This window comes from Aureococcus anophagefferens, assembly GCF_000186865.1.
Source record: "Aureococcus anophagefferens unplaced genomic scaffold AURANscaffold_8, whole genome shotgun sequence".
Lineage (NCBI taxonomy): Eukaryota > Pelagophyceae > Pelagomonadales > Pelagomonadaceae > Aureococcus > Aureococcus anophagefferens.
Genome location: NW_008705568.1, coordinates 1,651,303 through 1,661,835, shown reverse-complemented (window position 1 = coordinate 1,661,835; position 10,533 = coordinate 1,651,303). Strand labels below are relative to the sequence as shown.

At 73.8% G+C, this 10,533-nt stretch overlaps 4 protein-coding genes across 4 annotated transcripts in view; 1 reads left to right on the top strand and 3 right to left on the bottom strand.

Moving 5' to 3' along the window:
* The window catches only part of AURANDRAFT_64025 (hypothetical protein), a gene marked incomplete at both ends in the record, with an annotated part of 2,521 nt that extends 808 nt beyond the window's left edge, over nucleotides 1-1,713 (bottom strand). The window contains 2 exons of the mRNA XM_009038380.1: nucleotides 6-603; nucleotides 800-1,713. Of these exons, the coding sequence (XP_009036628.1) occupies nucleotides 6-603; nucleotides 800-1,713 (1,512 nt within the window). The remainder of the gene's footprint in view (nucleotides 1-5; nucleotides 604-799) is intronic.
* A 166-nt stretch (nucleotides 1,714-1,879) lies between these two features.
* On the bottom strand, nucleotides 1,880-2,783 carry AURANDRAFT_64024 (hypothetical protein; the record flags this gene model as incomplete). Its single annotated transcript, XM_009038379.1, has 2 exons — nucleotides 1,880-2,182; nucleotides 2,310-2,783. 2 exons carry the CDS (start codon nucleotides 2,781-2,783, stop codon nucleotides 1,880-1,882), a joined length of 777 nt encoding a protein of 258 aa, XP_009036627.1.
* A 1,439-nt stretch (nucleotides 2,784-4,222) lies between these two features.
* On the bottom strand, nucleotides 4,223-5,674 carry AURANDRAFT_64023 (hypothetical protein; the record flags this gene model as incomplete). Its single annotated transcript, XM_009038378.1, has 1 exon — nucleotides 4,223-5,674. One exon carries the CDS (start codon nucleotides 5,672-5,674, stop codon nucleotides 4,223-4,225), a length of 1,452 nt encoding a protein of 483 aa, XP_009036626.1.
* A 1,847-nt stretch (nucleotides 5,675-7,521) lies between these two features.
* On the top strand, nucleotides 7,522-7,860 carry AURANDRAFT_7850 (hypothetical protein; the record flags this gene model as incomplete). The annotated part of the gene is made up of 1 exon (XM_009038216.1): nucleotides 7,522-7,860. A coding segment is annotated over one exon (339 nt), but the record flags the coding sequence as incomplete, so codon positions are not given.
* Nucleotides 7,861-10,533: the final 2,673 nt, after the last annotated feature.

The window sequence follows — 10,533 nt, the reverse complement described above, 5'->3', positions numbered from 1 at the left end:
GCGACGACGTCGACGGACTCGCGGCGCGCGGCCTCGACGGCGTCGTCGACGGTGGCGCGGCTCGCCTCGAGCTCGCGGTTCGCGCGCTCCAGGGAGCCCGTCGTCGCCTCGAGCGCCGCGGCCGTGTCCGCGAGGTCGCGCTCCGCGTGGCGCGCGAGCTGCTCCGCGTCCCGCTGCCTCGCGCCCGCCGCGTCGGCCCGCGCGGCCTCGTCGCCGCGCGCGGCCGCCGCGGCCGCCGCGGCGCGTTTCAGGTCCGCGACCTCTCTCTCGAGGCCCGCCGCCGCGGCGACCGCGCGGTCGCGGTCCGCGGCGGCGGCCGCCAGGGCCGCGTCGGCGGCGCCGTGGCCGCTCGACGCGCCCCGCGCGCGCGCCTCGACGGCCCCGCGGTCGCCCGCGAGCCGCGCGGCCTCGGCGACCGCCGCGTCGCGCGCCGCCGCCGCCTCGTCCGTCGCCTCCCGGAGGCCCGCGGCGGCCTTGCGCTCCTCCCGGAGCTCGTGGAGGGCCCGCTTGAGCTCCTCCTCGAGGCGCAGCTCCTTGGTCTCGTGGCCCTGCGACACCTCGAGGGCGATCTCCGCGTTCGTCTTCGCGTTCGCCGCCTCGAGCCTGCGTGGAACTCAAATCTTCAACTGCAATGTGCGCGTCATTGAATGGTTCGACGCAAGCTCTTCGGCTCTGCTTCGAGAACTTGATGCGAGCAATCGATCCGTCCAAAAATCAGCCGAAACGACTTCGATTTGACCGAGAGCTCGAGCATTTCAAAGTTTGGTCGGGACGTCCCGAACCGGCGGTTGATTTCCACGCCGCTTCCAGCGTGCGCCGCTCCGCGAGCTTCGACGCCGCGGCGAGGGACTCGAGGAGCGCCCCGGCGCAGGCGCCCGGCGCGAGGTCGCCGACGACCTCGGCGAGGAGGCCGTCGCGGAGCGCGACCGCGCCGTCGCCGTCGTCGGCCTCGGGCTCGGGCTCGCGCGCGGGCGCGCGCGGCGCGTCGTCCTCGCGGGCCTGGGTCGCGACGAGGGCGCCGAAGACGGCGCGGCGCGCGAGGGCCGCCGCGGCCGCGTCCCGCGCGGCCTCGAGGGCGCCGGCCGGTGGCGCGCGGACCAGCGCGGCGTCGACGAGGAGGAAGCCCGGGGGCGCCGACGCCGGCGCCGCCGCGGCGGTCCGGAGCGCCGCGCCGGCGACGTCGACGAGCGGCGCCAGGCCCAGGGCGTCGACGTCGAGGGCCTCCGGCGACCGGAGCGCCGCCTCGAGGACGCGCGCGCGGTCCGCGAGCCGCCGCTCGAGGTCCGTCGCCGCCGGGATCTCCCGCGCGGCGCCGCGCCGCGCGGGCGACGGCGGCGCGGGCGTCTCCGGCGCGGCGGGCGTCGCCGGCGCGGCGGGCTTCCCCGGCGCCGGCGCCGGCGCGTCGCTGGCCTTGGGCGGCCCGGCGAAGCGGCGGAAGGACTCGCGGCTCGTGAGGCGCGGCGGCGGCCGTTCGGGCTTCGCCGCGTCCTTCTTGTCGTCGTCGTAGTAGCCGCTCCCGTCGCCGGCCATGCGCAGCTCGCTCTGGGCCCGGCTGCCCACCGTGAAGCGCCGCGGCAGCTCCTTCGTGAGGCCCGCCATGTCCGCGCCGCGCACGGACCCCAGGCGCCGGGGCAGGGCCGGCGGCATGGGCGCGCCCGTCGCGATGGACGTGCGCCGCTGCTTCCGCTTGAGCTGGATCTTCTTCAGCGCCATGGCGCGGGACCGCGGCGCGGCGCACGCGCCGGGCGCGTCGTTCTGCGCCCGCGTCGGGGGGCGACACACGGACGGAGAGCTTGCCCGTTTCTTCTAAAGTCGTTTTCACCCTACGTATCAAGTCGTTGAAGCGCCTTGTTGCGCTTTTTTTCGAAAGGCGCCCTTGTTAGTCGAAGACGGGCCCGCTCCAGGCCCACTTCGCCGGCGGGCCCGGCGCGCGCGCCTCGGGTCCCGCGTGGAGCCGCCCGGCGAGGGAGCCGGCGACCTTGACGAACTTGGACAGCGCGAGGATGAAGACGCCGTGGTGCGCGCCGATCTTCCCGACGTCGGCGACGACCTCGACGGCGGCGCAGGCCACGGCCGCCAGGGGCACGGCGAGCTTCACGATGACGTTGTCGAAGAGCCGGCCGAGCCGACCCTTGAGCGCGCCCTCGAGCGTCTCCGCGAACTCGTTGACCGCGAGCAGGACCTGGGCAGGAAAAGAGAGATTAAACGTCGCTTCGACGTGGGTGTTCTGCGCGCGCGCGTTCCGGAAAAGCATCCACGCTTCGAGACCGTTCCAAGAGATGATCGCTCGTCCAAAAATCAGCCAAAACTAGTGGAAACCGGCCGAGATAGGAGCCTTTGAAGTTGGGAATTTCGCACTCTTTTCCTGCCCTGAGCAGGACCATGCCGTGGTGGCCCCCCGGCGCGAGGTCCTCGAGGACCTCCTTGCCCGCGGCGAGGAGCGCCACGGCCATGACGATCCGCGTGCAGGCCTTGGACGTGATGGCCTCCAAGACCCGCCGCCGCCGGCCGCGGCCGACGTCGAGGCCCTCGACGACCTCGGTAGCGCCCGCGGCGTCGCGCGCGAGCCGCGACGCGCAGAGCAGGCCGAGGCTGTGGTGGTGGCCGATGGACTCGACGTCCTCGAAGAACTCGAAGCCCGCCGTGACGAGGCCGGCGACGCGCGTCGACACGTCGATGGCCCGCGGGCTCGGCAGCGCCACGAGCGGCGCGACGCGCGGCCGCGGCAGGCGCAGGGCCGCCGCGGCACCGCACGTCAGGAGGAGCGCCGCGGCGCGACACATGCCTTACGGGCCGGCGTGCAGCGCGCGCGGCGCGACTGGCTGCTGGTGCGCGCGCGACTGGCTGTCCGCTTCGAGCGCGAGTATTCGAGCGCGAGATTCGAGCGCGCTTCCCCGGGGAGCCGGAGAAGCCGGCAGGATCATCCCGGCCCTCTCAACGCTCTCTGAAGCCATTACGACGATGAGCGGGACGTCGGGCAAGGCCCACGGGTCGTCGTTCACCCTGCGGGGCGTGGTCATCCCGAGCGCCCTGGGCGCCGGCGACGTCGCCGGCGCGTCGCAGGCGAGCGCGTCGGGCCGCCCTCTGTCGGCGACGAAGAAGAACAAGCGCGACCTGCAGGTCGTCATCACCTCCGACAGCGGGTCGCGGCCGGCGACGACGCAGGACTCGACGGCCGCGCGGAGCAGCGGCGCCCTCGGCCGGTCCAGCGGGCGGCGCGTGCCCTTCGACGCCCACGGCGACCGGCACCTGTCGCGGCCGCGCGACGCGCTGGACGGCGCGCTCTCCGACGTCGCGGGCGGCGGCGCGCGCGACGTCATGCGGCCGCGGCCGGGCACGGCGAGCCTCATGTACGGCGTCCGCCAGCTGCGGCCGGCGACGGCGCCCGTGCAGCAGGCGCGCGCGCGCCCCGGCGCCGCGTCGTTCGCCGAGCCGTCGACGGATCTGTTCCGGCGGTCCAACGCGTCGCTCGCGAGCCTCGAGCGGCCGTCGCTCGCGTCGACGAGGAGCGGCCTGCGGTTCTCCAAGCTCACGGCGGCGCGGCCCGTGCTCGCGTCGCCGCACAGACGCGTCCAGGACAGGGCAGCAAAAGAGAGCGACATGCCCAACTTCAAAGGCTCCTATCTCGGTCGTTTTCCGCTCGTTTCGGCTGATTTTTGGACGAGCGATCATCTCTCGGAACGATCTCGAAGCGTGGATGCTTTTTCCGGAACGCGCGCGCGCGGAACACTCACGTTGAAGCGACGTTGAATCTCTCTTTTGCTGCCCAGGTCCAGAACCCGAACCCGCACCGCGCCGACCCGGCGCTCGCGCGCGTCGCCGCGCGGAACATCTTCGACCCGACTTCAATGTGCGCGTAATTGAACGACGCAACCCCTTCGGCTCTGCTTCGAGAACTCGATGAGAGCGATCGATCCGTCCAAAGATCAGCCGAATCGACTTCGAATTGACCGAGATAGAGGTGTGAAGTTTTTGCCGGACAGGGCGTTCCACTGTTTTTTTCCGGCACAGGCACTTCGCGCCCCTCCAGACCTACAACACGAACTTCGCGCCGAACCACCGGCGCCACCTCACGTCCGTGTCGCGGTTGCGGCGCACGCGGCACCAGGACCGCATCGGCGCGATTTTGGCCGCGGGCCACGCGGACCTCCGGGTCGCGCCGTCCCTCGCGCCGGGCATCCCGGGCAAGGCCGTGTGCTAAATTAGGACGGGGGCTCTGCCTCTACAGCGTCGGGAACTCCTCCTCGTAGACGCGGGGCCCGCGGCGGCCGCCGGGCTTGCGGTTCGGCGGCGGGTCCGGCGCGGGCGCGGGCGCCGCGTCGGCGCCGCGCGGCGCCTCTTCCGCCGGAGGCGCGGCGTCGCCGCCCCGGCCCTTGCCCCGGCCCCGGCCGTCGCGGCCGCGGCCGCGGCCGCGGCCGCGCGCGCGGCCCTTGCCCGCGTCGTCGCCGCGGCCGCGGCCGCGCTCCTTGCGCCGCGCGGCCGCGCGCTCCGGGTCGACGACGACGGGCCGCAGGGGCTGGGGCTGGATCTGCTGGGGCGCGGCGAACTGGGGCGGCGGCGGCGGCGGGAGGAAGGGCGCGGCGCGCGCCGGGCCCGGAACGTCGCCGCGCGGCGGCTCCGTCGCGGGCGCGTAGTCGCTCGACGCGGCGCCCGCGTCGTAGCCGCCGCCGGGGAACCCGTGGGGCTGGGCGAACTGGGGCTGGTAGTAGTGGTGGCCGCCGCCGCCGTAGTCGTAGGCCTCGGGCGCCGCGCGGCTCCGCGCGTAGCCCGCGCGGCCCGCGCCGCCGTAGGCGCCGGCGCCGCGCGGCGGCGGCGCGCCGCCGTAGACGTGCGGCGGCGCGCCGCGCGGCGGCGGCGACGGCGGCGGGAAGCCCGCGCCGTAGGCGTCGGCCGCGTAGGGCGGCGCGCCCTTGCCGTAGACCAAGCCCCGCGGCGGCGCCGCGTAGGGCGGCTGGCCGTAGACGAGGCCCCGCGGCGGCGGCGCGCCGTAGTGCGCCGGCTCGTAGATGGGCGTCACGGGCTGGCGGTGGTAGTCCGGGTCCAGAGGCGCGGCCCGGGGCCGGTCGCGCCGCGGCGCGCGGTCGGGCGCGACGTAGGCCGCGCCGGCCGCGAGCGCCTCGGCGTTCGCGCGCGCGCGCTCGCGGGAGCGGGCGTCGAAGCCCACGCCCTCGCCGTGGGGCCCGCGGGCGACGCGCGCGTTCGCCGGGTGGCCGTCGCCGGGCGGCGGCGGCCTCGCGTCGCCGCCGCGCGGCGGCCGCCGGCCCCGGTCGCCGGCCGCGGGCTTCTCGCGCGACGCCGCGAGGGCCTGCGACGCCCAGGAGCCGGCCTTCTTCGCCGCGGGGGGCGGCTTCGCGTCGCCCATGATGCGCGCGCGCGCCGCGGCGTAGTCGCGCGCTCGTTCGTCTTCCGTCTTCGCCGCCGCGGGCTTCGCGTCCGCGGGCGCCCGGGCGGCGTCGCCGGCGCCGGTGCGCCGCATGAGCACCTTGGGCGCGCCGCTCGGCCGCTCGCGCATCTCCGCGCGCAGCGTGCCCATGGGCGCGAGCCAGCCGTCGTCGTCGTCGGCGGGGGACGGCGCCGGCGCCGGCGCGCCGGGCGCCGGCGCCGGCGGGGCGCCGCCGAGCGACAGGTCGCCGAGGGACGGCTCGGCGACGGTCTCCCAGTCGTCGTCCGACATCGCGCGCGCGTCACGAGGCGGCCGTGCTGCGCGCGCGGCAGCGGCCGCCCGTCGACGCAGTGGGCGACGAAGTGGAGCGCGTCGACCAATTGAGGTTTCAGCCTTGAAGGCATATTGACCTTAGCCTCGCGCCGGCGCTCTCGAGCTCCGTCTCCGAGTCTGTATAAGGCTTGTATATCAAGGGGGAGCCCCGGGGGTCGTGCTTCAGACGACGTGGACGCTGGCGCCCCGGGGCACGGGCAGGCCCGTCGGCGAGCAAAGGTCGCCGTATTCCCGGCCGGGGTCCCGCTTCAGGAGGTCGTGTCGGAACATCCAAAGCGCGACGCAGCACCAGCACCTACGTCGGGGTCGAGTGGGAGTCGCGCACGTCCGAAGGTCGAGGACGCACCAGTAGTTCTCGCAGTCGATGCTCTTCCAGCCGAAACAGCCCGGCCCGTGCTCTTGCTCGCATGTTGCTTCTGTTCATGGGAGCCGGACCCATGTTGCTTCACGCCGCTTCAACTTCCGAGGGCTCCATGTTGAAGTTCAAGGTGCTCATCGATCCGCGCTCTCCGGACGGCATGCTGCCCGCTTTTTGAAAAGGCGAGAAGGCAAAGATGGGGGCCGAGTACTTCGGCGGCGTCAAGGAGGAGCGCCTCCTCGCGCTGGCGCGGCTGCTCCTCGAGAAGCTCAGCGAGCGGTCCGGCCAGCTCGTGCTCGTGCTCAAGCGGTTTTTGAAGAACTACGACAAGGACGGCTCCGGCGAGCTCGACCTCGACGAGTTCGCCGGCGCCATGCGCGACCTCCTGCCCGGCGTCAAGCCCGAGGAGATCGCGGCGCTCGCCGACCGCTTCGACGCCGACGGCTCGGCGTCGCTGACCATCGCGGAGCTCTCGTCGATGTTGCTCGCGTTGCACCGCGACCCGGCCGCGGGCCTGCCCCCGGCGCGGGAGACGCGCAAGCCGCCGCTCCTCGTCGCGGAGGAGACGCCGGCGCGGGCGGCGGAGGCCTGGCTCGACGACGGCGCGTCGACGCCCGGCGCGTCGACGCCCGGCGCGTCGACGCCCCGCGGCGAGCACGCGTATTCGCCGTCGAAGCCCAGAACCCAGAACGGCCACCCGGGCCTCGCGCCGCCGGGCGCCGAGGGCTTCGAGGACCGCCTCGACAACTTCCTCGCCAAGCTCAGCGGCCGCGTCGCCGCCATCGCCAACGAGGCCCACGCGGCGCTGCCCCCCACGAAGCGGCTGCCCGCGCGGCGCGACATGCTCGTGCGCCAGCTCGGCCAGCGCGCGCTCCGCGAGGCCCTCGACGGCGTCCGCAGCTCCGAGTACGTCAAGCTGACGCCGACGCAGCTCTACGACGCCCTCGCCCAGTTCCGCACGCCGGGCCAGAGCCTGCTGCCGAGCCGCGACGTCCGCCGGCTCTGGGAGAAGTGCGACGAGGGCGACCCGGGCCAGTTCCTCGCGCTCTTCCGCGCCCACGAGGCCGCGGGCGAGGCCGGCGAGCGGGCCGCGGGGCCCGGGCGGAAGCGCGCGCCCGGCGGCGCGCCGACCTCCCGGTGGGCGGCGCCGCGCGCGGGCGGCCCCGCGATCCCGGCCCGCAAGCCCGAGCGCCGCCGCAAGGGCACGGACGCGGACACGTACCTCCACGCCTCCGACGGCGTCAAGGGCGCCGCGGCGTCGGCCGAGGCGTTGCGCCTGCGCTACAAGACCTGCCGCACGCTCGTGCAGCCGCCCGTCGGCTGGCGGAAGACGGATCTGGCCAAGTCCGTGAAGAAGTCGTCGCAGGCGCCGACGACGGGGCTCCACCTCGAGCACTGCTTCGGCTACACGTCGGACCTCCCGGGCCCGAACCTCGCGCTGGCCTTCCACGGCGACGAGCACCGCATCGTCTACAACTCGGCCGCGTGCGCGGTCGTGCAGAACATCGAGACGGGCCACCAGCGCGTCTTCCGGGGCCACACGGACGACGTCACGTGCATCGCCACGGACGCGAGCGGCACGCTCGGCGCCACGGGCCAGTGCGCGTCGACGGACGTGTCGCCCTACGTCTGCGTCTGGTCCGTCGCCGACGTCGCGGAATTGCGCAAGTTCGGCGGCGACGGCTCCATCGCGCGCATGGTCTGCGCCGTGGGCTTCTTCGACGACTCGTCCCACATCGTCGCCGTCGGCGGCGACGACCGCCACACGCTCCGCGTCTACGACCTCAACTCCGAGCTCGGCGACGACGCGGCCGTCGCCGCCCGCGCCGAAGTCGCCCGCGTCCCGCGCGGCGCCACGCGCGGAGCCCCGCGCAGGTCATCGTCGCGCCGTGCAAGGCCGGCGTGCAGCCACCCGCGGTCACGGGCCTCTACACGGCGCCGCGGGACACGGCGCGGCGCTTCGGCAACGACCACCTCGTCGTGACCGTGGGCAAGGGCCACCTCGCCTTCTGGCTCATCGACCTGCCGCGCAGGGGCAAGCCCGGCGCGAACCGCGGCCGCGACGCGAGTTCGAAGCCGCCCTACGAGTACCAGAAGCGGCTGCCGACCTACACGCCGCACAAGGCGCCGTCGGCGACGCACGCCGTCGCCTTCGTGCACCGCGACGACGCCGTCGTGACCGGCGCGTCCGACGGCCGGGTCTACATCTGGCGCGACTTCAAGGTCGTGCACCACTTCGAGGCCCACGGCCTCGGGCTGTGTGGAATTCAAATCTTCAACCCGACTTCAATGTGAGCGTATGCGACAGTTTTAACGAAATCTGTTCGGCCGTGCTTCGAGAACTCGACGAGAGCAATCGATTCGTCCAAAAATCAGCCGAATCGACTTCGATTTGACCGAGCTAGAGAATTCTCAAGTTTGGCCCCGACGTCCCAGCTCACTGGTTGATTTGCACACAGGCCTCGGGTCGCCCTGCCTGTCGCTCCAGCACGCCGACGGCTTCCTGTTCACGGGGGGCGGCGACGGCCTCGTGAAGCGCTGGCGCCTCGACAAGGGCCGCTACAAGGTCGTCGCGTCGAGCCGGCCCGCGAACCCGCACGACGACGGCCGCGGCGCGGCCGACGGCGACGTCGCGGACGCGTTCCCGGCGAGCGGCAGCGCCGCGAACGTCGGCGGCGCCGGCGCGGGCGCCGCGAGCGGCAAGGGCAAGGCGCGGGACCCGAACGCGCCTACGGTGAAGCGCAACGTCCCCAAGAAGGCGTTCCTGTCGGGCTTCGAGAGCCAGCGCGGGAGCGGCGCCACGGGCGTGTCGGACCTGCTCCTCCACCCGCTGGACCACAGCCACGTCCTCGCGGGCCTGGGCTTCGGGGACATCGTCATCTGCGACCTCGCGACGCCCAGCGAGCGGAAGACGGGGCCGGGGACGCAGACGCTCGTCGTGAGCCACCACGCGTCCGTCCAGGGCCTCGCGGCGCACCCGGAGGCCGACGCCTTCGTCACCGTGGGCCTCGACTGCGTCCTCGTGGTCTGGGACGCGAGTGCGAAGACGGCGAGCGGGCGCCTGTCGCTCCGGAGCGGCGGCACGGCCGTCGGCGTCCGCGGAGGCGCCGAGCAGCGCTTCGACGACCACGTCGCCGTGGGCTTCAACACGGGCGCGATCGAGGTCTTCGCCTGGTCGTCGCTCGCGAGCGTCGCCTACGTGCCGAACACGACCTTCGGGGGCCACGAGACCATCTCGTGCCTCGTCTACTCGCCGAACGGGCGCATCCTCGCCGTCGGGTCCCACGACAACGCCGTCTACCTCTGCGACGCGGCGCGGGACTACGCGCCGCGCAAGAAGCTGCTGGGCCACAGCTCCTACATCAAGAACATGGACTTTAGCTTCGACAACACGCTCCTGCAGACGTCGTGCGGCGCGTACGAGATCATGTACTGGGACGTGCGCACGGGGCTGCGCTACAAGGGCAGCCAGGACTCCATCGAGTCGGACACGCAGTGGCACACGTGGACGTTGACCCTCGGCTTCCCCGTCATGGGCATCACGCTCGAGGCGAGCGACGGCACGGACGTGAACGCGGCGTCCGCGTCGCGCGACCGGCGCCTCATCCTCTCCGGCGACGACAGCGGCCACGTGAAGCTCTTCAACGGGCCGGCGACGTGCCGCTGGGCGGCGCACCGCGCCTACTGGGGCCACAGCTCCCACTGCCTCGGCGTGTCGTTCCTCGCCGGCGGGGGCTACGTCGCGTCGTGCGGCGGGCGCGACGCCGCGGTGCTCCTCTGGAAGATCGTCCCCAAGGCCCTCGGCGTCGACGACGGCGCCGACGGCGAGGAGATCGTCAAGCCGCCGTCGGCGCGGCCCGCCTGGTACGAGGGCTGCGAGCTCCACTCGACCATCGACATCCTCCGCAAGGCCGCGCCCATGGCCTAAGAAGGGAAACTTGGTTCGTTGAACGTGGTTCCCGGTCGGGGCAGCTATGGGTGGGATGCGCGCCGCGCTGGTCCTGCTGCTAGTGCCGGTCGCCGGGTGTGCGGCGGCGATCTGTGTCGATGACGGCGCCTTCGTCGACGCCCAGGGCCTTGGCTGCGACGCCCACGCCCACTGGGACTGCGAGCGCTACGCCATCGATCTCCCGTCGCTCTACGGCGCCGACGACGCCGCGGCCATCGTCGCGGCCTGCCCGCTGGCCTGCGGTGCCTGCAGCGCGATGTGCGCCGACGGCCGCGAGGCCTACGTCGTCTCCAGCTACGCGGCGCTCCTGGACGTCCTCGCGGAGGACGCCGTCTACGGCTACTACGGCGGCTGGACTGCCTTCGACGACGGCGACGACGGCGGCTACGACGCCGGCTACGGCTACGGCTACTACGACGACGACGCCCTCTGCGCCGACGTGACCGTCGCCGCGGACATCACCGTCGAGGAATCCGCGGACGAGCACGGGCGCGGCTGCAGATCCTCGAC